General features: G+C 42.1%; 1 protein-coding gene across 3 annotated transcripts; it reads left to right on the forward strand.

Moving 5' to 3' along the window:
- The first annotated feature begins 1,458 nt into the window (after nucleotides 1–1,458).
- On the forward strand, nucleotides 1,459–19,184 carry LOC123063485 (cysteine-rich receptor-like protein kinase 10). 3 transcript variants are annotated; one of them, XM_044487284.1, is made up of 7 exons: nucleotides 1,459–2,379; nucleotides 16,537–16,647; nucleotides 16,746–16,927; nucleotides 17,537–17,747; nucleotides 17,824–18,061; nucleotides 18,159–18,309; nucleotides 18,390–19,184. In XM_044487284.1, exons 1-7 carry the CDS (start codon nucleotides 1,485–1,487, stop codon nucleotides 18,699–18,701), a joined length of 2,100 nt encoding a protein of 699 aa, XP_044343219.1. In that variant the 5' UTR covers nucleotides 1,459–1,484; the 3' UTR covers nucleotides 18,702–19,184. The 3 variants fall into 3 exon arrangements, with proteins under 3 accessions (XP_044343219.1, XP_044343218.1, XP_044343217.1); XM_044487283.1 differs by lacking the exons at nucleotides 16,537–16,647; nucleotides 16,746–16,927; nucleotides 17,537–17,747; ... (1 more) ...; nucleotides 18,159–18,309; nucleotides 18,390–19,184 and adding exons at nucleotides 3,192–3,302; nucleotides 3,401–3,582; nucleotides 8,490–8,700; ... (1 more) ...; nucleotides 9,112–9,262; nucleotides 9,354–10,206; XM_044487282.1 differs by lacking the exon at nucleotides 1,459–2,379 and adding an exon at nucleotides 14,469–15,772.
- Nucleotides 19,185–25,800: the final 6,616 nt, after the last annotated feature.

A 25,800-nucleotide genomic window follows, 5' to 3' on the forward strand; every position in this document is an offset into this window, starting at 1 on the left:
AAATGTTCTTTTAACAGAAAACCACTCTCGCTTAAACAGAAAAGAAAGCAAAAATTAATACTGGTATGTCAATTCCCTTCCAGGTTACCACCAGCTCGTTTACCTTCATATTGTGTTTCGCTGCTTCTGCATCTACATTTTTCTTTTGGGGCACTTCTTGCATCTGCAAAAAGAAAAAAAAATCGTTTTCAGCCATGTGGGTGGGATTTCTTTAGGGGTATGTGGCCTGGGCTATGACACGAAATGTGCCCGCACCAGACACGGTCGACGCAGGCCCATGCGAGCCCACTGAGGCAGCAGGTCGGCACTACAAGACGGACGGGAGACTCGCGGTGGGTCAACCAGTCGTTCTCCTCCTCCTTGTCCTCCGCCGCCGAAGTTGAAAAAGAAGTCCACTCCGCCGCCGTCCTCCACTGAACCCTCATCTCCATTCCCACCCTGCTGACTTATCTCTTGGCCGCGCCACTTGTAGCGGAGGCTATATTGGCTGGCGAGCGAGCAGGAGAGCGGAGCGAGCGCCGGCGACGTCATCGTCCTTCAGCTTCCGGAGGGTGGAGGTAAGAAATCACCTCTTTCCTCCCCTTTTTCTTGTCACGGTTTAAGGCAGTTCCTCCTGCAACGCAGAGCTATGTGGACGATAAGCCCCGATCCATAATCCATAAGCCTCCAAGGAACTATGTGCGTCCCCAATCCGTAATCCAGTGTTAAGTGTTAACACCCTTAGATTCTTTGTTGGGTTTGAACTTTGAACACCCAAAGTTGGATTTTTCTTCATGCTAAACATTTGACTCGTAGTTGACTTGTTTGAACTTACAGCTTAATCCTTGATATCTGAACTTTGAAATTTAGAGCTTTTGGATTTCTTAACTGTCTAGCGCACAGTACTTTTCTGATGCTTACATGCCTTTAATTTTGCCGCCGAATTTTTACAACATGGTCAGCAGAGCTACTCAAATGGATGGCGGTATGGTATTCCGTGTGCATCAGCTCCTGATGCCCTGATGCCGCAAACAAAGGAGCATATTCTTCTAGGTCCACACGTTTCTTCTAGCATCAAAAAAGTACTGTGCGGGCTATGCCAAATAGCGGCGGACATAAAATCAGCTATAGCGGAGTTATAGCGGGCTGTTTGTACATGGGATCATTTAACGGCACCCTGCTGCAAAGGCTATAGCAAGGCTATAGCGGGGCCATTGCCGGCTATTTAAAACTATGATTCTGAGACATTTCTTAGAATGTTTGCCAGCAATAGCGTGCTACCTTTGCAGTTCTGAGCAGATCGACATTGCTCCTCTGTGTTCCTTAGGCTGGTGTGCCATCACTTATTGATGATCCAGGGAGGTAGAACTTGGATGTACGCTGGCGTTTTCCAGTTCTTTACATTGTTTGTACTTTTTATTTACTTATTATATGTTCCCGCTCTAACATATTTCTCTTGTCTCCCTTTTTTTTAGAGTTCCTCAGTTTGTACAAGATCCCTGGCGATGAGGTTCCTATCATCCGTGGATATGCCTTGTCATCCATGGATGGCCATGGTTATCCTCCCCCTCCTCCTCCTGCTCCTCGTGCCTCTCGCCGCTGCCGAAACTTGGCCATTTTGCGGCAACAGTGGTAAATTCGAATCAAATAGCACCTACGAAGCCAACCTCAGGCACCTCTCATCCACCCTCCCGAAGAAGGCAGCATCCAGCAGCACCAGCACCAGCCTCTTCGCCACCGACACCCATGGGAATGCTCCCAATATCATCTTCGCCCTTGCACTCTGCCGCGGGGACTCCAACGCCTCTGCCTGTGAGGGCTGTTTGGTTACCGCCTTCCAGGACGGACAAGACAACTGCCCGAACAGTAAGGACACCACCGTGTACTACAATGGTAATCCCTGCATGCTCAGGTTCTCCAACAAGAATTTTCTTGCCACCACCGTCAATGACAAAATATTCGTCGTTCCGAGCATGGAAATGCCGCTCATCACCTCGACAAGAGCCGACTTCTTCAGGTTCTTGCTTTTCACGCTTCTGAACAGCACGGCTGAATCGGTCACGGACAGCTCGTGGATGTTCGCCACCTCGCGCTTAGACATCAGCTCCTTGCCGACGCTCTACTGCCTTATGCAGTGCACGCCCGACCTGAGCACCGATGACTGTACGGACTGTTTCAAGGCTTACTACCAGTTAACGCTCAAGTACATGGACGGTCGGAAAGGTGGTCAAATTCTGGGGACACGGTGTAGCATGAGGTACGAGATATATCCATTAGGGGACACCATGCTGCGTATTAGCGAATTGGCATCTGCAGTTCCGGCGATCAACAACACCTTGCCGCCAGTTACAGTGTACCAGCAGTCGCCGGTTTCGCAAGCCACCATCCAAGAATATCACGGTATGTAAAATTCTCATCCTTCCCGGCAAATCCTTCGTTGGATATGGCACCACGGCTTAAACTAGATTCAATAATTTAGGTAACACATGTCACACATCTTGTGTGGAACAATTTTTTTTACAGGAAAATAACTTTCCTTTATCCACTCCCTCTGCATTTCCCGTCGAGTGATGCATGCAGCAACTAAAAATAACTTATAATGATTATTATATATGCTACTAGAAGTAAGGGCTAGCTAATTAGAGTTGTGTTCTACACTACATCGTTTTTCATGGCAGTTGATTTAGTCTACATAGTTGAAATATCCACTTACAAGCAATGTTTTAAATAACGGGCTATGGAAAATATAGCGGCAGGCCTCAAAATCAGCTACATCGAAGCTATAGCGGGCTATTTGTGAAGGTGGTCATTTAGCGACACCCTGCTGAAAAGTCTATAGCGGGCTATAGCGGCCTATAGCCGGCTATTTAAAACTATGCTTACAAAGACAATCGATACTTTGATCTTTTCACTATTATGATAATTAGCTTGTTACATACGTGATAGCATTTTTAGACAAGTAGATATAAATAAAAAGAAACAAGTTAAATGAATAACGAAGGAAATGGTGTTTGTTGATAAGGGAAAAGATGCTAGAGTCAGAATGTTGAAAGGTCAAAGGGGGCCGATCGACCCATGGGTGAAATGTGGTCGAGTAAGATGATCCGCAACCTACAACTGATTTTCCATTGCCTCTATCATCATCCCTAAACAAATTCGTACTTATAATTTTATATTTATATGACAACTATATATGAATTCGTGTTTTTTAGGACGCAACTCCCGCCGGAAGGCTCTGCGGATTATTGCTATTGTAGCTCCATTATTGTCAATATTTCTGTGCTTTATCTGTTGCATTGTATGGATGACAAGACGAAGAAAAGGTTTGTTGTTATCACGATTACAACATTGCTCTAAAAAACTACCGCTCATTTATGTAGTCGGCCTTAACGTTGTATATTTGTGTGTCCTCTCAATATAGGAACTGATATCTTACATGATCAAGCTGCCGCGAATAGGCTGGAAGAAGACGCATTCGTTTCGAGATTGGAAGACAAGAGTTCTGAGTTCACTCTCTTTGAATTTTCTGAGATATTGCATGCTACACACAACTTCTCCAAAGAAAACCTACTTGGGCAAGGTGGTTTTGGTCCTGTCTACAAGGTAAATACATTGTCCAGAGGAAAGATTCATTCAATATTCTTTCTAAAAATGTATTAAATCACGATTGCCTAAAAACATCCTTATATATTTAGTTATTTACAGTAGCGTTGTTTACAGTAGCCCAATCTATAATGAATCGTGCTATGATATGCTTAGTTTTTTAAGCTACCTTGAAAAATAATCTATATAAGTTCCAATATCTACAATTCATTCAATAATCTATATAAGTTCCAATATCCTTATATATTCCATTATATTATCGATGCCCTAGAATGAAAAAAATAGTAATGCAGACAGTTGCTTGGCAAACACATAGTGTATATAGCCTAAACTCAAGTTTTATAATGTATCTCAACCAAATATGATTAGCATAAGCAACCTCATACGGGACTTGTTTATTTTGCCCTAAAATGCACTGAAACGGAACATTAAGACAATGTATTGGATATGTGATGTTGTATATCCCAAAAGTCCTTTTCCCATATGTTAGGAAGTATTAGTATAGGTCTAGGAGTCCTTATTTATCTACGTTTAGTTTCCTTACACCTCAAGTCATGTGTAATATATATATGCCCCTTGGGCCTTCAATAAAGTTTTTTTTTAACATCAGTACAGACACAAGCGCTCGTATACACGCGCATACACTCACCTCTATGAACGCACATACGCACACCCTACCCTTATGAGCACCTTCGAAAGACCGCGCCGGCATATCATCTTGAAATTTATGAAGTCACCATAAGCACCTCGTCGTCGACGGGAACGTCTCCTCCCACTGAATGCGCATCGCCGGAAATCCTGAAATAAATCCAGGAATAAATGCGAGCACCATGATTTGAACCCTAGTGGGCTGGGGATACCACACTCCCTCTAACCATCCAACCACATGTTGGTTCGCGCCTTCAATAAAGTTAAGTTACTTTGTATTAGAGCCTATGTTTAGGTCCCCTCCAGTGCCACAACTTGCCTAACGATCACCTTTTTTCGGTCTTCTTACTTCGATCGATCTCTTCTTTTTTTTTGGGGGGGGGGGGGGGGGCATCATGGCTAGCTTTATTAACTCAAAGAAGACTTACATCGTTCACTAATTGGCTGGTCAAAAACCCAGGAGGTTCGTCAGTCCAATTTTCATTATGTTTATTAGAAAAACTAAATTATGCTAGCTCGTGAGCTAATGAGTTTGCATCACGAAAACAGTGTGAAAATATAACCTTCCCTATCGATGTTACCGTGTCAAAACATTCTGCAAAAATTGCCGCTGCTGCATCCCACCACTGTATTTGTCCTTGGCAATTGTTAATCACATTCAAAGAATCTGACTCGGCTTCAATTCTATGAAATCCCAGAGCGTTTGCTAGATTTAAGCCATCCTGCATCGGCCGCTATTTGAATAAATCTGCATTGAGCTGCAATAAAGCGCCCTTTGTCATCCCGGAGAATGCATCCCGTCGCCCCAGATCCCACATCTTCATGGAAAGAGGCATCAACGTTTAGTTTGATGAATTTAGGCCTCGGTTTCCTCCATCTGTGCTCAACGGGTTCGCTTTTGCTTCTAATGGACTTGGAGTAGTTTGCGACAATTGCTAGGACTGAACTCGTCCATATGTATGGGGGTGGAGAAGAATCGTGGTTAGTATGTCGTAGCTTCAACCACCAGATATACCAACATCGGACTGCTATAACTTCCTTTGTTTTCAGACTGGGAATAATGGAAAGTGGGGAGTCTGGTTCCAACAGCAAAACTCCAGAATGGCTGAACCCGAGAGATCCACAGAAGTTGCTTGATCTATGCCTTCCAGGAGGCCAAGACCCCTTCAGAATTCCCTTTTGTTTAGAACGAAGACGCTAGGGGCGTCCGGCTTTAAATTAATAAAGCCCTCAACGAAGAGGCAGAGTGTCAAGAGGTCGGACGTTACACGGACAAACCTAAACCCACGTCATAGCTAGAGACTGAAGTCTGGATGAGGTTCAAAGCCGGGCAGCGAGCATATTACAAGGAAGTAGCCCATGACCAAGAGCGTGCAGGCTCGTTAACAAAATAAACAAGCCCACCCTTAGGTAGGCATCGCCGACTCCCTAGCTGCAATGTAGACCTGGTGCACGCGATCTTGTGCAAGCTTCATGAGTTCAGAGTCCTTCTGCTTCGCCAACGGACTCCGTTGCTGCAAGAGGATGGAGCATTTGCAAATAATATTAGCCGGGTGCGACAGGAACGATACTTCAATGGTAAATTTGTTGCGTGTGAGCCATAAGGACCATAACATTGCCCCAATACTAGCCCAGAGCCCACGCCTGTGTTGGCCCTGAACCGAATCAAGGAGTTCCACAAGTTCGGAAGAGGAGCGCGGATCCCAGGGACCCCAGCAGCCTCGCGTACTGCACTCCAAGCAAACCGCGCGAGGGGGCAGAGGAAGAAGACGTGGTTTGCGTTCTCGGGGATCCCACATAATGCGCATGGACCCATTGCCGGGCCATTCCGTTTTGCTATGTTGATGGACGTGGGGAGACGGTCCCGGAACAATTGCCAAAGAAAAACTTTGATCTTTAGCGGAACACGGGCTTGCCAAAGTCCTTTCACCTCTCTCTGTACCGTCCCTTGGCACAATTTGTGGTATAAGGATTTGACGGTAAACTTCCCGGAGGCGTTGAGGTGCCACGAAACCCTGTCGGGCTCCTTAGTAAGCTGCACGGGGGTCACCAGTTTCAACAAAGCACCCCCACCTTGCTGATTCCTGCGCGCTAAGGTTACGGCAGAAAGCAATGGCATGTGGGGAAGCCAAAGCCTCTGCCACCCTTTGATTTGGGTGCACCACGATAGCATACAACTCAGGGAAGTCTTCCCAGAGTGGTCGGGTGCCCACCCAAAAATCTATCCAGAAACAGGTGAAACGTCCGTTGCCGACGTTGAATTTGGCCCCTTGGTCAAAAGCGGGTCTGATGGTCTACAAGTCTTGCCAGAAAGGGGATCCCCTTGCTTCCCCTTCAAAGAAATTCCCATTGGGGAAATACTTGGCCCGTAGGATATCAGCCCATAAAACCGTCGCCCATTGCGAGAGCTTCCAGATCCACTTACACATGAGCGCAATATTTTGTAGTCTGGTGTTAGTGATACCTAATCCTCTCAAGGATTTGGGCCTACAAACCGCAGCCCATTTGACCATGTGGTATTTGCATTTGAGGCCCGTTCCTTCCCAAAAGAAACGAGCACGCGGCGTGTCCAGTTTGGCATGAACCCCCTCAGCCAGTAGGAACAAGCCCATTGCGAACATAGAAAGCGAGGAAAGGCTAGAGTTGGTTAGGACAAGTCTTGCCGCGGAGGACATGAACTTGCCACGCCATGGGCTGACTTTCTTTCCCACTTTCCCAATTAGAGGAGCCCACTCATCTATCGTCACTCGGCGTGGTGCTAGAGGCAGGCCTAAGTACGTAAAGGGGAACTTCCCACTTTACAGTGAGAAGGTCGGCAATGTGTCGCCCCTCCTCGCTATCTATCCCCGTAGACAGCATTTCGTACTTGTGAAAATCTATTTTGAGGCCAGACATCAGCTCGAAACTCAGCAGCAGTGCTTTCTCGTTGCAATACTGTGCTCATCTGGCTGAAACAGTAGCAGGGTGTCGTCTGCATACTGCAAGTGCGAGATCCCCCCTGGGATGAGGTGGCCGACTACTCCCTTGGTGTGGCCCAGAATTCCCTCGCCAAGTCACATTGGAAGAGTAAATGTCTCATATCCTCTGGTCCACTATGGCAAACTAGACATACATCACTGACCGGTAGATGCTTGTTTGCAAGTATCGAGAACAATGGGACAATACCACGAAGAGCCCACCAGCAAAAGATTTGAATTTTCCGTGGCACTTGAAGCTCCCATAGCTGCTTCCAAATCTCAGCTCTCATGGCTGAAGTAGAAGTTAAATTTCCCACCGAATGGCCTCTGAACCCATTGTTCATGGTAAGCCGAGTTAACAGAGAAAATGCCACTCCTTGTGAGGTTCCATGCAACAAAATCATCAAAAGCCTGAAAGTTGAGTGGTATTTGAAGAATTCTATTTGCATCCACCGGGTAGAAAATTTGTCGGATTAACTACTCGTCCCACTGACTAGTCACTGGATCTATTAATTCCACAACTTTAACAAGCAATGTGTGGCCTCGGGGTGTTATTATCTTTCTGTCCGGACTCGAGGGAATCCATGGGTCATTCCAGATGTTCACCTCTTCTCCTGATCCAATGCGCCATATATACCCCCTCTTAAAAGTAGTAAGTCCAGCCACAATGCTCTGCCATGTAAAGGAAGAACCCTTCTTTGGCCCTGCATGTAACAAATCAGTGTTTGGAAAATACTTTGCCTTCAAAATCTGAGCACAAAGCCACAAACCGAATCAGGGTTATTTATCATTCTCCAACATTGTTTTGCAAGAAGTGCCAGACTAAAAGAATGAAAGATCCCTAAAACCCATGCCACCATCTCTCTTCGGAATACACAATTTCCACCAAGAGAACCAATACAATTTTTTATTTTTCCTCTTCTTGATCGATCGAGTCCGCCAGACGATGGCTGCCTCCTTCGACCTCGGTGGAACTCAGCCCAGCCGCTCCCTGCATCAACTTGGCCCCGTTGGATCGAACGATGCACCGCTGAGCTTCTACAGGCTCGCTGTTGGGCAGCCACGGGCCGCCTCCTGGGACTCTCGACGGTCGTCCGTGTTCGTCCCTTCGAGATCGACGCCTCCATCTACCAGGTCGCCGCCCTCCGCGCGGCCGTCAGGATGCTGCCTAACCAGATGGTGTTAGGAAGTATTAGTATAGGTCTATGAGTTCTTATTAGTCTATGTTTAGTTTCCTTACACCTCAAGTCATGTGTAATAAAGTTAAGTAGCTTTCCTAACACCATTTTCTGTAACTTCTAGGGCCAATTACCAGATGGAGTGGAAATTGCAGTTAAAAGGCTTGCCTCACATTCAGGACAGGGTTTCACAGAATTCAAAAATGAAGTTGAACTCATTGCAAAACTACAGCACAATAATCTAGTCAAGCTCATAGGATGCTGCATTGAGGGAGAGGAAAAACTTTTGGTGTACGAATATTTGCCAAATAAGAGCTTGGACTTCTTTATCTTTGGTATGCACAATTTAGGTTAAGCATTATTTTCGATCGTGTTTCAGCCATACTAATGCACTCTCTAATGTGCAGATGTTAGCAGAACATCTTTGGTTGATTGGAATAAAAGATGTGTGATAATCGAAGGGATATCCCAAGGTCTACTGTATCTCCACAAGCACTCTCGGTTGCGCATCATACACAGAGATCTTAAGGCCAGCAACATTCTCTTGGACCAAGGCATGAATCCCAAAATTTCTGATTTTGGGCTAGCAAAAATTTTCAGCTCCAATGATACTCAAGGAAGCACAAAGAGGGTGGTGGGAACATAGTAAGCATATGACACGATTAATTAGAATACCATTAATCAGCTCATTCATCAACCTTTAAAATTTGACATAGTATTTTACTTATGCTTCTAACTCATTTCAGTGGTTATATGGCTCCGGAGTATGCATCTGAAGGTATTTACTCGATCAAATCTGATGTGTTCAGCTTTGGTGTCTTACTTCTCGAGATCCTTAGCGGACAAAGGAATTCTGGTTTCCATCAGCATGAAGACTTTCTTAACCTCCTTGGATATGTGAGCATTTTGCAAACTCTCACACACATATGTACATTGTTTGTAAACTGAAGTAATTTTTGACATGTATGTGATGATAAATTTTCTGTAGTCATGGCAGCTCTGGGAAGGAGGAAGATTTCTTGAGCTTCTAGAAGCATCAATTGCTAACGAGATCCATGCAGCGGAGGCTAGGAGGTACATTAACATTGCACTAATGTGCGTACAAGAGCATGCGGATGATCGACCGACCATGTCAAATGTCGTTGCGATGTTAAACAGCGAGGGTGTTATTCTTCCAGAGCCTAAGCATCCGGCATACTTCAACCTAAGGGTATCTAAGGAAGATGAATCGGGTAGTGTTCTGTACAGTCATAATGATGTAACTATCTGCAGTAATAATGACGTAACCATCACTGAGGAACCAGATGGCAGATAGTTGGTCACTTTGCTTCAGACCTTCAGTTGTTAATGGAAATGCTAGTAATCAGACAACTGGCAGGCATACCAGGTCGGTCAAGTAAAGTAGAGCGGAGCAAGTAAGCCTATCATATTTTGGATCTGATGAAGGATTGCAACCAGCGTACCTCTGTAGTGCTTGTTCGGTTCCTGCCGTGAAGGAAGCTCTGCTGGTGTCCGTAGGCTATATTGATACGCAAGTTAATACTGTATTTAGCTTTTGTGCATCGCACCATCATTTTCCACTGGTGGCTGCTGCTGTAGACTTTAAAGGAAGACTTGAAATCCAAAGGATTTCAATCTGAAAGTAGCTGCATTAACTGAATCCTGCTGGGCGAAGTATGTGTTGCATCTATGTGCGCCTTTCATGTTTTCCTCTAGGTTAATTCCGTTGGTGTGCTAGGGTTGTAGCAGTTCCATACTGTTACAAAAAGAAGCATTTTTTGTAGAGTTGTCACGATAATACCAACATTGACGGTGGATAAATTCATTGACCGTACTACTCATTGCTGCTAAGAACAGGAGTTCTTGATTTACAGTTTCAAGCAAAATTTATCTGGCAAACTCCCTTCCATGAGTTAAGGTATGTTTGTACTTTTGAGAAATTTCCTCTCTTTTTCAATATTATCAATAATTATTGAATTTTGAAGTGAGAGCTTAACTGTTTTAAGTAACTGCAGAATTGTCAAACATTTCTCGAACACAATGCTGTTAGTAACTTCTTTTTTTCGAGGAAAACAGTAGGTTTCCTTACTGTATTCTTTTATATGTAATGCAAAGAAAACGAGAGGTTGTGCAGCGCTGAAGTTGGAGCAGCAGCAGCAGCAGGCCAGATAAAAAGCACTCACACAGTCCTCTAATCTGGGAGTAAGGTTTCCTTTTAGGTCTGCAGAACTGTTGATAACTTGACAATTTTATATTGACTAATCATGCAGGATTAAGTTTGCTGACCCTTGTTTCCTGTAGTGACCACTAAAGCAATGTGTCAATGTGTTTGTTGGGTGTGGTATCAGGGCTCACCGCTGTTGCTGTAAACAGTTCTGACAGCAACAGTGTGCTATAGGAGTTTTTTTTTTTTGGCAATGTAAATTTAAATTGTCAGATGCTTGCTCTGTGTTAAAATTCAGTCCCAAACGCAGCCGGATGAGAAGCTGTTGGTTGAAGTAAAGATGAATATCAGGGGCAACTACTGTTAGAAAATATGCAAACGATCATTGCAGAAAGGTAGACGGGAGAGATGAGATATTTGTTAACGAGGTTTACTATTATGTCCACATCTGTTAACGAGGTTTACTATTATGATTACATTCCGGGGCATGACTATAGGCGCACCTTCCCATGTACTAAATCGACAAAGTACAGATCGACGAGGTTTACTATTATGACTACATCCCAGGGCAATGACCATAGGCGCACCTTCCCATGTACTAAATCGACAAAGTACAGATTGACAGATCGACGACAAGCCTACCGATGCCATTAGACACATCTCAACCATAGTGCAATGGCCGATCCGGGCACCCCTTGCCATTGGTACCTAGACCGACCTTCTCGATCTTGTGTCTAGCCTACTAGATTCGTCTAGTCTAATTTTGCTGCCCATGGTGCTTTTAAGTAATAGGCACGGGTTATATGTGTCTGACTCAAACACCTAATTCTCAGTGTGTTCCAAGTCTAACTGTAACCCAATACACATATTCGATATAATTTTAACAACTACGTACTTCTCAAGATGTAATCCTTTGCTTCTCATTGTGTACCTGACGGAAGACAAGGAAGGCTCGTCAGAGGCTTGCGCTCATAGTGGCTGCTGCTCGAGAGACGCAAGAGACAATATTCGTGATCAATTCCACCTGGGTGGGGCGCAAACCGATCGACCCCGCCGGCCGCTGGTGGAGGGATCAGCCAAGCGAGCAAGCACCTGTGTGAATCACCTGAAGAGCTATTCAAGGTTATGATTGACGGTTTGAGTCTTAGGGAAGCCAGTATGTCAGGGCGACGGTTCACGCGGGCTAATAATCATCCAGTGCCGACATACGAGAAACTTGATCGTGTGTTTATGGATATCAAATGGGAACTGAAGTTTCAAATGGTAACCGATTGTGCACTCGAGTGTCTTGAAACACTTTAGGACCATGCGCCCATCATACTTGACTCTTAACTCGCTTAGCTCCCCTAGTACCTGATGACCATTCAAATTTGAATTGGGATGGTTACTTAGATAGGCTTTGCTGACTTAGTTAAGAGTGCGTGGGAGAAGTCTATCGTTGGTCGAAACATCATTTCATCGATGTAACTTTAAGATCAGAGCCTGAAGGTGATTCCAATTTGGATGGAAGAAACACACTAGTGGCATTTATGAAAAAGAGAAGCAGTGCCTTTCCATGATTATTGATGATCTCGATAAAATCAAGAGCCCTGCATTTTTGACACCTCAAGAGATTCATTGAAAAAAAATCAATCCAATGAGAAGATTGGACGTCTTTTTCTAAAAGAGGAAATCAAGTGGTATAAAAGATCCGACTCCCGTTCCATTTTGGTGGGAGACAAAAATACACGATACTTCCACATGGTTTGTAAACCACAAGTGTAACAATTGCACCAGTTTACCCACGTGCCTTGTCATCTAACCTGACATGTTGGGCCCACCTCCTGACGACACAACAGGTCCCAAGCCTGCACGTCAGGCCAACTCACGCTTCTGTGGGCCCGAATGGTTGAACGCATCCATCATGACACCAGTGTCTGCCACTTAAGGCAGGGAGGATCGAGGAGAGGCCCATCCGGTGGATCAAAGGCAATCAACACTTGGCGGCTACCTCTTTTCCCTTTCACCTCTCGCAAGACTAGTTCATCCATTTGTGTAACCGATTCCTTTGTAATCGTGACTAGCTGCCCAATTTCCAAAGATAATCGAGTGATTTGGTGTGGGTGCTAACATCTGGTATCAAAGACAAGGCACCACCTCTTCACTCCGCTCGATCTAGTGCAATTCGTCAAGCCAAGGCATCTACGGCAGGCTCATCTTTACCTTGAAGCAATGGATCTGCACACGGTACCAAGACTACTCTCATGACCTGCTCACACGAAAGCCAGTATATGCGGACGTGTGACCGTCTGTTGTTAATCTCATGAAAGCCAGCATGCGTTGACGCGTTTTCCCTCATTGAACAAACTTCATATGTAGGCTGACTTCACCACTTCTTATCGGCTTCAGATCTTGGCAGACGGTGCTACTTAACGTCCTTAAGGGCGAGTCAGCGCGTACTTTACATTTCAGGAATCATCAGGAACCGGTCAAGACCTCACTTTAGGATCCATAAGATGCCGCGCCAAGCACAGCCACCACCCGAAAGCTGTCGAGTTGAAAGACCAGTTCGGAAGCTACCGACGGTTCCTTGTGCCTGAGGTACCGAAGGCAACCAGAAGTCGACCAACAGGCGAGTAGCGGCCCACAATGCTACCTTATGGCCTAGTCCTGCTACCCTACCTATGGGCCTCCAAGACAAAGTAACTGACATTGTGGAAACTTGTAACCATGGGCCTCACCGTCCTTTATAGGCGAGATCAAGCTAGTCAATAGGCACCTTACAATCTCATACTTTCACCCACTCGGTACACCTATGATCGTCATTGTACTATGTGCAGTCCATCCATCAATAACAATAAAAGAGCAGTAAGTAGGGTTTTACCTCCACCGAGAGGGCCGAAACCTAGGTAAACCTTTCCTCTTTGTTTCCCATCTTGATCGTTCAACTAGACATGACACCATACTGTGGGATCTGCCAGATTTTACACCAAAACATAGGTTTTGTTGTAATTGAGTTTCATTGTGTTTGGAGTAGCTGTAGTTTCTTGTTTCTTCGTCTAAGAAATACCCAACATATCATAAGATTCATATTATTGAAAATAGGCACTTGTCAAAATCCAGAAGACAGACCCTCTAGGTTATATTTTTTGGCAAAGACTTTTATGCGGAATTCTTTTGGAATATCTGTATCATATTGTATTCCCTTGAGATCATACGCTAACTATGATTTACCAGGTGCATGTTGAGGAGTTGAAATTTAGAAGACTTAATTATGGGATGGTTACGCTGATTCCTAAAATGAATAATGCTGCAACTATCACTTGCCCACGTTGGTCAAAGTATCTTAGCCGGTGCACTCATCCTATCCTCTTTTTGTACCTAAAGTATTCCCGGTTGATAATACAAACATAGTTTTTTCTTAAAAAACAATACTACAACCTAAATATGATTCTCCCTTAAAATAAATAAATAAAACTGTGATGTAAGAAACACAAGAGGTAATGACAAGATCATCCAATATATACCCTAAAAAATCATCGTATATATGTGCGGCGAGCCGGCGAGTGTGTCGCAAAAATGTTGCTTTCAAAAGAACACCACTGAAAAAAAATACTATATCCTCTGTAAATTTTTCTTTGCAGAGGGAATACTACTACAATTTTACCACCAGCAAGTTTTCCTCGGTCTTGCGTCTAGATTTCCATTTCGCGGAAAATAAAACAGTTTTCTTTTGGGGCACTTCTTGCATCTGCAAAAAAACGAAAACAAAACCATTTTCAGCCGTGTGGCCTGTGCTTTTTTGTCTTTTTATTAGGGGTATGCGGCCTGGGCTCGCACAGCAGACACGGTCGACGCAGGCCCACGCGAGCCCACTGAAGCAGCAGCTACTGCTAGTCGGCACTACGAGACGGACGGGAGACTCGCGGTGGGTCAACCAACCAGTCGTTCTCCTCCTCCTTGTCGCCCGCCGCCGAAGTTGAAAAAGAAGTCCACTCCGCCGGCCGCCGTCCTCCACTGCTGACTTATCTCTTGGCCGCGCCACTTGCAGCGGAGGCTACATTGGCTGGCGAGCGAGCAGGAGAGCGGAGCGAGCGCTAGCGGAGGCATCGTTTTAAGGCAGTTCCTCCTGCAACGCAGAGCTCTGTGGAAGATAAGCCCCGATCCATCACTTATTGATGATCCACGGTTACTACAAACTTGGGGAGGTGGAACTCCTCAAGTTTTCCAGTTATCTACTGACTTGTTGATGTATGCTGGTGTTTTCCAGTTCTCTACATTGTTTTTACTTTTTATTATGTTCTTGTTCTATAGCATTTTTTTGTCTCCCTTTTTTTTTCCAGAGCTCCTCAGTTTCTACAAGTTCCCTGACGAGATGCGGTTCCTATCATCCGCGGACCTGGCTTGTCATCCACAGATGGCCATGGTTATCCTCCTCCTCCTCCTGCCCCTCGTGCCTCTCGCCGCTGCCCAAGCATGGCCATTTTGTGGCGACAGCGGTGTCTACGAATCAGATAGCACCTACGAAGCCAACCTCGAGCTCCTCTCAACCACCCTCCCGAAGAAAGCAGCGTCCAGCACCAACCTCTTCGCCACCGACACCGTTGGCATTGTTCCGAATGTCATCTTCGCCCTCGCACTCTGCCGCGTGGACTCCAACGCCTCTGCCTGCGAGGGCTGTTTGGTTACCGCCTTCCAGGACGGGCAGGAGCACTGCGCGAACAATAAGGACGCCGCCGTGTACTATGATAGCAATCCCTGCATGCTCAGGTTCTCCAACCAGAATTTTCTTGCTACCAACGTCAATGACAATATACTCGTCGTTCCGAGCATGGAAATGCCGCTCATCACCTGGACAAGAGCCGACTTCTCCAGGATCCTGTTTTTCACGCTTCTGAACAGCACGGCTGAATCGGCCGCGGACAGCCCAAGGTGGTTCACCACCTCGCGCTTAGACATCAGCTCCTTCCCTACGCTCTACTGCCTTATGCAGTGCACGCCAGACCTGACCGCCGACGACTGCATGGCCTGTTTGCAGCCTTACTCCCAGTATACACTCAAGTACATGGATGGTCAGAAAGGTGGTCAAATTCTGGGGACACGGTGTAGCATGAGGTACGAGATATACCCATTCTTCCAAGGGGAGACCATGCTGCGTATTAGCAACTTGGCATCTGAAGTTCCGGCAATCAACAACACCTTGCCGCCAGTTACAGTGTACCCGCATTTGCCGGTTTCGCAAGCCACCATCCAAGAATATCAGGGTATGTAATTCTCATCCTTCCCGGCAGATCCTTGGTTGGACTTGGACATGGCACCACCGCTTCAATTAGATTCAATAATTTAGGTAACACATGTCACACATCTTGTGTGGAACAATTTTTTTGATAGGAAAATAACATTTCTTTATCGACTCCCTCTGTCTTTCCCGTCGGATGATGCATGCAGCTATGAAAAAGAACTTATAATGATTATTTATATATGCTACTAGAAATAAGAGCTAGCTAATTAGAGTTGTGTTCTACACTACATCGTCTTTCATGGCAGTTGATTTAGTCTACGTAGTTGAAATATCCACTTCCAAGGACAATCGATAGTTAGATCTTTTCACTATTATGATAATTAGCTTGCTACATACTCCCTTCGTCCGAAAAAGCTTGTCCCAAGCTTATTCCTCAAATGGATGTATCTAGCACTAACTTGGTGCTAGATACATTCATTTGAGGGACAAGTTTTTCCGGACGGAGGGAGTATGTGATAGCATTTTTAGACAAGTAGATATGAATAAAAAGAAACGAGTTATATGAATAACGAAGAAAATGGTGTTTGTTGATAAGAGATAAGATGCTAGAGTCAGAATTTTCTAAGGACAAAGGGGGCCGACCCATGTTCAATTGGTGAAATGTGGTTGAGTGAGATGATCCGCAACCTACAACTGATTTTCCATTGTCTCTATCATAATCCCTAAATAAATTTGTACTTATAATTTTATATTTATATGAAAACTATATATGAATTCGTTTTTTAGGACGCAACTCCCGCCGGAAGGTGCTGCGGATTATTGCTATTGCAGCTCCATTACTGTCAATATTTCTGTGCTTTATCTGTTGCATTGTATGGATGACAAGACGAAGAAAAGGTTTGTTGTTATCACGATTACAACATTGCTCTAAAAAACTACCGCACATTTATGTCGTCGACCTTAACGTTGTATATTTGTGTGTCCACTCAATTTAGGAACTGATATCTTACACGATCAAGCTGCCATGAATAGGCTGGAAGAAGACGCATTCGTTTCGAGATTGGAAGACAAGAGTTTAGAGTTCACTCTCTTTGAATTTTCTGAGATATTGCATGCTACACACAACTTCTCCAAAGAAAACCTACTTGGGCAAGGTGGTTTTGGTCCTGTCTACAAGGTAAATGCATTGTATAGAGGAAAGATTCAATCAATATTCTTTCTAAAAAATATATTAAATCATGACTGCCTAAAAACATCCTTATATATTTAGTACAATAGTGTTGTTTACAGTAGCCCAATCTATAATGAATCATGCTATGATGTGCTTAGTTTTTTAAGCTACCTTGGGAAATAATCTATATACATTCCAATATCTACAATGGCAGTTATCATATAATTTATCTGGTAGTAACCTATGGCAAAAAACGCGAAGCCACACGCTCTCCATTATATTATCGATGCCCTATAATGAAAAAAATAATAATGCGGACGGTTGCTTGATAAACATATAGTGTATATAGCCTAAAGTCCAGTTTTATATTGTATCTCAACCAAATATGATTAGCACAAGTAACCTCATACGGGGCCTTAAACTAGAAAGAAAAAATTAAGGAACTCTTGATAAACATTTATTTTGCGCCAAAATGCACTGAAATGGAATATTAAGACATTGTATTCGATATGTGACGTTGTACATCCCAAAATTAGTCTTCCCATGGATGGCATGTGATTCATTTTCTGCAATTTTGATAAAATATAAAGCCTCCGGTTTTGTACATACTTCCAGGGCCAATTACCAGATGGAGTGGAAATTGCAGTTAAAAGGCTTGCCTCACATTCAGGACAGGGTTTCACAGAATTCAAAAATGAAGTTGAACTTATTGCAAAACTACAGCACAATAATCTGGTCAAGCTCATAGGATGCTGCATTGAGGGAGAGGAAAAACTTTTGGTGTACGAATATTTGCCAAATAAGAGCTTGGACTTCTTTATCTTTGGTATGCACAATGTAGGTTAACCATTATTTTCGATCGTGTTTTGGCCATACTATGAAATGCACTCTCTACTGGGCAGATGTTAGCCGAACAACTTTGGTTGATTGGAATAAAAGATGTGTTATAATCGAAGGGATAGCCCAAGGTCTACTGTATCTCCACAAGCACTCTCGCTTGCGCATCATACACAGGGACCTTAAGGCCAGCAACATTCTCTTGGACCAGGGCATGAATCCCAAAATTTCTGATTTTGGGCTAGCAAAAATTTTCAGCTCCAATAATACTCAAGGGAGCACAAAGAGGGTGGTGGGAACATAGTAAGTATATAACACGATTAATTAGAATAGCATTAACCAGCTGATCAACCTTTAAAATTTGATATAGTATTTTACTTATGCTTCTAACTCATTTCAGTGGTTATATGGCTCCGGAGTATGCATCTGAAGGCATTTACTCGATCAAATCTGATGTGTTCAGCTTTGGTGTCTTACTTCTCGAGATCCTTAGCGGACAAAGGAATTCTGGTTTCCATCAGCACGAAGACTTTCTTAACCTCCTTGGATATGTGAGCATTTTGCAAACTCTCAAACAAATATGTAAATTATTTGTAAGCCGAAGTATTTTTTGATGATAAATTATCTGCAGTCATGGCAGCTATGGGAAGGAGGAAGATGTTTTGAGCTTCTAGAAGCATCAATTGCCAAGGAGATCCATGCAGCGGAGGCTAGGAGGTACATTAACATTGCACTAATGTGCGTACAAGAGCACGCAGATGATCGACCGACCATGTCAAATGTCGTTGCGATGTTAAACAGCGAGAGTGTTATTCTTCCAGAGCCTAAACATCCAGCATACTTCAGCCTAAGGGTATCTAAAGTAGATGAATCGGGTAATAATGACTTAACCGTCTGCAGTAATAACGAGGTAACCATCACTGAGGAGCCAGATGGCAGATAGTTGATCACCTTGCTTCAATTGTTAATGGAAGTGCTAGCAATCAGACAACAGGCAGGCAGACCAGGTCAAGTGAACTAGGGCAGACCAAGTAAGCCTATCATATTTTGGTTATGAAGGATGGCGACCGGCGTATCTCTGTAGCCGTTGTTCGGTCCAGCGGTATCTGTGTAAGCTCTGCCAGTATGCATAGGCTGTATTGATATGCAGGTTAATACTGTATGTAGCTTTTGTGCACTGCACCATCGTTTTCCACTGGTGGCTGCTGCTGTAGACTTTAAAGGAAGACTTGAAATCCAAAGGATTTCAATCTGATAACAGATGCATTTTTCCACTGGTGGCTGCTGCTGTAGACTTTAAAAGAAGACTTGAAATCCAAAGGATTTCAAACTCACAGCAGATGCATTAACTGAATCCTGTTGGGTAAAGTATTTGTTGCATCTGTACGCGCCTTTCATGTTTTCCTGAAAGTTAATTCCATTTACATGCCAGGCTAACTAGAATATTGATATGCTTGTAGCAGTTCCATACTGTTACGAAAACAAGCATTTCCGTAGAGTTGTCATGGTAAGGCCAACATGAAGGAGTTTTTCCTTTTGGTGTTTAGCCTGCTAATGATGGATAAGTTCATTGACTGTATTACTCACTGTTAAGGACAGAAGTTCTTTATTAAAACTTTCACGCAAAATTCATCTAGAAAGTTTATACCTTCAATGATTTAAGGTATGTTCCTACTATTTAAAATTTCATGTGTTTCTTCAACATTATCAAGAGTTACTGAATTGTGCAAGGCAGTTTGCTAAAGGCAGGTGCGAATGGGCCGACCCATTCTTCGCGCAAGCTGTTTTTCTTCTTGTTTTCTCTTCGGTTTTTTAGTAGTTTTTTTCTAAAAAAAATCCTGCATTATTTTAGGGGCTAGATATTCATAACCATATTAGAAAATAGAAACATATATTTTAGAAAACTGTTCAGTGTGTGTTTTATAAAAAAGTTCAATGTATATTAAAAAAAGTTCACCGTACATTATAAAACTGTTTGATGTGTATTAAAAAAAATGTTTTTTCACGAAGTATTATAAAAATATTCGATGTTATATGAAAAAATTGTCCGATGTATACAAAAAAAATGTTCATCGCACATCATAAAAAAGTTTACTGTATTAAAAAGGTCACCATGTATTAAAAATATGTTCAGTATATACAAAAAAACGTTCATTGTATATCTTAAAAGAGTTAGGTGTGTATACGTAAAATGGTCAACTTATATACTAAAATAATCATTGTGCATTTTAATAAATACCTGTATATTAGAAAAAAATGTTCACCGTAAAAAGAAAATGAAAAAAAAGAAAAAAATCTACAGAAAGGAAAAAAAAGGCAAAAGAGTATGGCAGACAAAAAAAGAGAAAAAAGAAACAGAAAACAGCCAACCAAGGAAGGACACTTGGGCTGGCCCATTTGTGCGTGCCCTCAGCGAAGGCTCGACTATTTGCCGCCCGCAGGTGGGCGCTCTCATCACTAAACTAATTGTGAGACTTTTTATTTTTAGCGAAGCTAACATTTTATTTTTAAGAAACACCTGTAATTTTATGCATACTCATAATAATTACAGGTACACTTATTCTGATATAAGATCCAAAGAAATACAAAGTAACTCCTATGATTAAGAATTACAATGAAATCTCTTGGAAACACCTTCTTCGTTGTATCAATTTTTGTTAGAAGAAATACTCCAAAGGCTTCGGTAAAAGAGTTGCAATTGGACTGGAGCAACGATGTTGTCACTCTTTCACCCGCATGAACATTAGCAACAATTGTTTATGAAAGCACCTTGAGTCGCCCACCCAAAAATATGGGAAGCCTTGATTGATGAATGTACATGGGCCGGGGATGATCCCCTAGAAGTGCAGGACGTCAGATCATAATATCTTCATGATGATGTGGATGAAACACTTCAACTTCACAAAGAATCAAACCAACAAAAAAGTTTGACATACCAACCTAAACTCATCAGATCAGAATAATCGGATCTGCGAGGACTAAAAACTCTCTAACCTCATGGCATCCCTAAAAGAAAGAGAGTAAATTTATTCTCACAAAATAAGATGATCACTAGACGATGACGAAGAACGTAGCCCTCCCGAAGATGCGAGGTGCACCCACCTGCCAGCGCCAATATGGCAGCCGAAGGCGAGGGGACAAAAAAATTCCTTGGAGCGGCGGCTGCAGCCTAAATGAAACCCTCGCTCGTGCACATCTTAGCGAAAGCTAACTGTGAGACCTAGCGTCTGCTCGCCTACAGGGCGCCGCAAGATGGGCTCGCCTAGTAGGGAGGGAAATACTGGGAGCTCCTAATTGGAATTTCCTAAACGATGCCCATTGTGCCTGTTACAGGCATCGACGCAAACGGGCACACATCCCTCCCTCCTTCATGGGCCGGCCCATTTTTACCTTTTCCATTTTTTCTCATAAATTCCAAAAAAAGTGCAGCATGCCGACCCTCGCTCGTGCACGTTTTAGCGAAAGCTAACTGTGAGGCCTAGCATCTGCTCGCCTACAAGGCACCGCGAGATGGGCTCGCCCAGTAGGGAGGTAAATACTGGGGGCTCCTAATTGGCATTTCCTAAACGATGCCCATTGACGCGTTACAGGCATCAGCGCAAACGAGCGCACACCACTCCCTCCTTCATGGGCCGACCCATTTTTACCTCCTTAATTTTTTTCTCATAAATTCCAAAAAAAAAGTGCAACGTGTCGATTCGATCTCGAGACGTCTTCCTTGTTGTAGAAAGACAATAACCACTAGGACAACTATATCGGTTGTGACGACTGGCTATGTTTTCGCCCTCTTATTCTTTATTCAGTTCGCGGAAGCCTGTTTTTTTGTTCTTGTTTTATTGGAGCGGTTTTTGTTTGGTTTTTTAATTTTATATTCCATTTTTTAACATTTATTATTATTACTTCAAAAATAAACTTTTCTCAAAATTGAAGATTTATTTTTCATTTTTTGTCAACATTTTCAAAATGGTAGAACTTATTTTTGTTTCGACAAACTTTTCTAAAATCGCTGAACTTTTTTTTCAAATTCCATGAACTATATATCTTTTTCATTTCCTTTTCTTTTTTCATAAATTGGTAAAATGTTATTAAAAATCCATGTACATTTAACATATCGATGCTCTTTTATTTTAAAATCAATGAAGTTTTCAAATTTGTGAATTTTTCTCAATGTTGATGAACTTTTTCCCGTTATTGATGAACTTTTTTTTCAGATCTTTTATATTCAATGAACTTTATCGAAATTGATGAACTTTTTGAAAAATCGATGACTATTTTTTTCAATTTTGATAAAATTTGTTTGGGTTTTTGATTTTTGTGAAATTGATGAACTTTCTTGAAAATATATGAACTCATTTTGAGAACAGAAGTTTTTTTAAATCAATGATGTTTTTTCGTATTTTGTTGTATTTTTAAAAAATTGATGCACTTTTTCTTATTTTGTAAACTCATTAAATTATTTTCAGCTTTATTTCGGAATTGATAATTTTTTCCAATTTTCATGGAATTTTTCTGAATACATGAACTTTTTTCTAATTCGTGATTCTTTTTAAAATCTGTGGACTTTCAAATTTTGTTCAACTTTTTTTCAAAAGAAAACGCGTTTTTCTAAAATGTTTTCAAATAGTTCAAAAATCTAGCGGCTACAATTTTTTGTTCTTATACTTTAGCGCGCAGCATTATTTCACAAGGGCGTAGTAGCTGTAGTGGTTAGCCATATTTTTTGGGGTTTTTCTTCGTGCTACAAATACTTTGCCGGCTTACATGGGTGCTGCAGTGACGCGTGAACTGCCACATAAGGCGCCATATAGGAGCTCCCTTCTAATTGGCGCTTCAGGCGCCAGTTCCCCTAAGTAGTTGTTGCCTACGCAGCATCGCTCGTGGGCTGGCCCATGTAGGTGATAATGGCCCAGTCTACCGTTGATTAATAGAAAAAAAAGTTTGTGAATTCAAAAATGTTCCCGGATTTTGAAAAAAAAATTCACCAAAACAGAAAAACATTTAATCAAATTTCAAAATAAGTTCATCGAATTTGAAAAAAAGTTCACTGATTTATAAGAAAATCATCGGTTTCAAAAAAAGTTAATCAAATTTGAAACAAGTTCATCGAGAAAAACATCATTTGATTAAAAGAAAATTTCATCAAATTTCGAAAACAACATCAAATTTGATAAAATGTTTACAAATTTAAAAAAATCATCAAATTTGGAAAGGTTTTATAGAATTTGAGAAAAACATCATCGTTTTTGAAAAAAAAGGTTCATCAATTTTTTGTGCAAAACAATTTTTTGAAATATCATGCATTAAAAGATCAAAAAATAAGAACAATAAAAAAGAAAACCCAAATAAAACCGTTTGTAAAATGAATCGCAAACCTGTAAAAATTCATAGTGTTTAAAAAATGTGTGTCTTGTATGCTAATATTGTTCATAGTGTACCACGAAAAAGGGTTTGTCGCATATTTGAAAAATGTTCACCCTGTATTTTTATGCGTTGAATACATTAGAAGGGTTGATCGCATACTTCACAAACATATCCTTTCAGAAAGTTTCATTGTGTTATAATGTTTTTACCATGTATATAGAAATTATTGAACTAAAACAGTATTCATCATTATCGTAAACAAATGTAATCATGTCTTACAAATAGTTCATCGTGTATCTAAAAATTGTACATCGAGTATTTGAAAATTACCACTTTTGAAATAGTGTTTTAATACCACAACCATTTTTGAATACATGGTCACCATTCTTAATTACACAGTGAACATTTTTTACATACAAGATGAACAATTAATTGATATATAATGAATATTTTCAAAATATAGGATAACTAGTTTTCTAATACAACATAAAAAATTATTAGAAAAAAAGTTACGTGGTATATATTTATTCTCATAACCAGGTTTCTAATAACCCCATAAAAATTTTACACTATAATTTTTTAAAATACATTTATTCTCATATGCATGAAAATTTATTTTCATATAAAATAACGTTCTTTTATTGATTCATGTGAACATTTTCTTCATGTGCATGAACATTTTTATGTGGTATAATGAGAAGGCCGAGCAGAAAAGGAGTTTAAAGTGTGTGAAAGGCATAAGCCAAACTCATGCTTTCACGAGTGTAAACACTACAAAAATTGTACTGAATTGTTTAATTTTTACAAGAAAAATAGTTTTACAATTAGCTATATAGAAAATTTTAGTGTGTGGTACCAGAACTACTTGATTCCAAATCTACTTTTACAAGAACTACTAGACAACAACAAATCCGAGATTTGAAACTACGTTAATTATGAGAATGGACTTGCAATATAGGCATATGGGATGTGGTATGTCATCAGATCACTGGTCGCTCTTGGTGGAGCTTTCCCTAATCCTCTTTATACTGGATGACGGTGAGATATGATAGATTGGGGATTGAAGGCTTGAAGGGTTGGACGCAAATGTCATAAGCAACTGTTTTTCATTGTTCTCTTCATATTCACATCTACACAAACATAACTAGACAATCAAGAAATTCCTAATTAACTTGTAATGCTTGTAGCTTTTTTAATGGTATATATATACAGCTGCGCAGATTTTAACAAAATAAAAATCAAGAGATGAAGCAAAGGAGTAATGGTTAACCTGAACCTATGTACTCCTGCTAAACCTCGATCAGTCCCCTTCTGATCTTCTCGCTAAACAAAGGAGAAAATTTCTGCCGCCGGCGGTTGGCGGAGACTCGAGCGGATGATGCGTAGAAACATCGCACGAAGCCATGATCTGTGTGATGCTGCCGTCAAATCATGTCCATCGAGCTGCCAGGAAACAAAGGGGATCGAGTAAAAACGGTGGCAAATTACGATCTGCCTAATCGTTATCATGGGGCAACGCGATCGATCGTGAGAGCAACTAATTAATGAGTGCTCCTTCGAAAGCCTCGCAATGATCAGCGCCACTTGGCGCGCTCTCAGCCATTCGCCACGTTTCGCCCTCTGGGCGCTCCCTCTAAATTTTTATTTTTCCGCACGTTTTTCGGCTTGCTAACGGTTTTTTCTGGTTTTTTTATGTTTTGGTTTTTCACCGGTCTTCCCTAACTTTTCGATAAAAACAAATTTTCAAAAAAAAAAATTGCGCAAAAAAACGCGTTTTCTTTTTTTCTTTCTTTCGTGAGACTGACGGTTTTGCTTCCGCGAAAGGCACGGTTGTGCTTTCGCGAGAGTCATGGCCGTGCCTCTCGGAAACGGGAAAAAAACGTGTTTTATGTTTTTTTTCCTTTCGCGAGAGTCACGGTTTTGCTTTCACGAGAGGCACAGTTGTGCTTTCGCGAGAGTCACGGCCGTGCCTCTCGGAAACGAAAAAAAAGATGCATTTTCTGTTTTTTTTTCTCGCGAGAGTCACGGTTTTGCTTCCGCGAGAGGCACGGTTCTGCTTTCGTGAGAGTCACGGCCGTGCCTCACGGAAACGGAAAAAAACACGTTTTTTTTCTTTCGCGAGAGTCACAGTTTTGCTTCTGCGAGAGGGACGGTTGTGCTTTCGTGAGAGTCACGACCGTGCCTCACGGGAACGGAAAAAAACACGTTTTTGATTTTTTTTTCTTTCGTGCGTCACGGTTTTGCTTCTGCGAGAGGCATGTTTGTGCTTTCGCGAGAGTCACGGCCGTGCCTCCTCAGAAACGAAAAAAAACGTGTTTTCTCTTTTTTTTTTCCTTTCGCGGGAGTCACGGTTTTGCTTCCTAGAGAGGCACGGTTGTGATTTCGTGAGAGGCACGGGGGTGCCTCTTTCGGAAAGGGAAAAAACCCGTGCTGCTGGTTCGGTTTTTTCGTCTGTTTTTTTTGTGAAAAAAAGTTCGTCAAAACCTATCAACATGGCATCTAGTTTTGAAGATCTCAACGCGAGGAATCCAACGATGAAAGCGGTTCGAGATTTGGACGCACGGTTTAAGAGATAAAACGTTTTGAATAAACGGATCTACCAAAAAAGGGAAAACTCTCAAGTTGCAACAAGTGGCGCACATGCAACGTGCCACTTGTCGCAGCCTGGGGAAGTTGAAGTG

Source organism: Triticum aestivum, chromosome 3A (genome assembly GCF_018294505.1).
Source record: "Triticum aestivum cultivar Chinese Spring chromosome 3A, IWGSC CS RefSeq v2.1, whole genome shotgun sequence".
In the NCBI taxonomy this organism is placed as follows: domain Eukaryota; kingdom Viridiplantae; phylum Streptophyta; class Magnoliopsida; order Poales; family Poaceae; genus Triticum; species Triticum aestivum.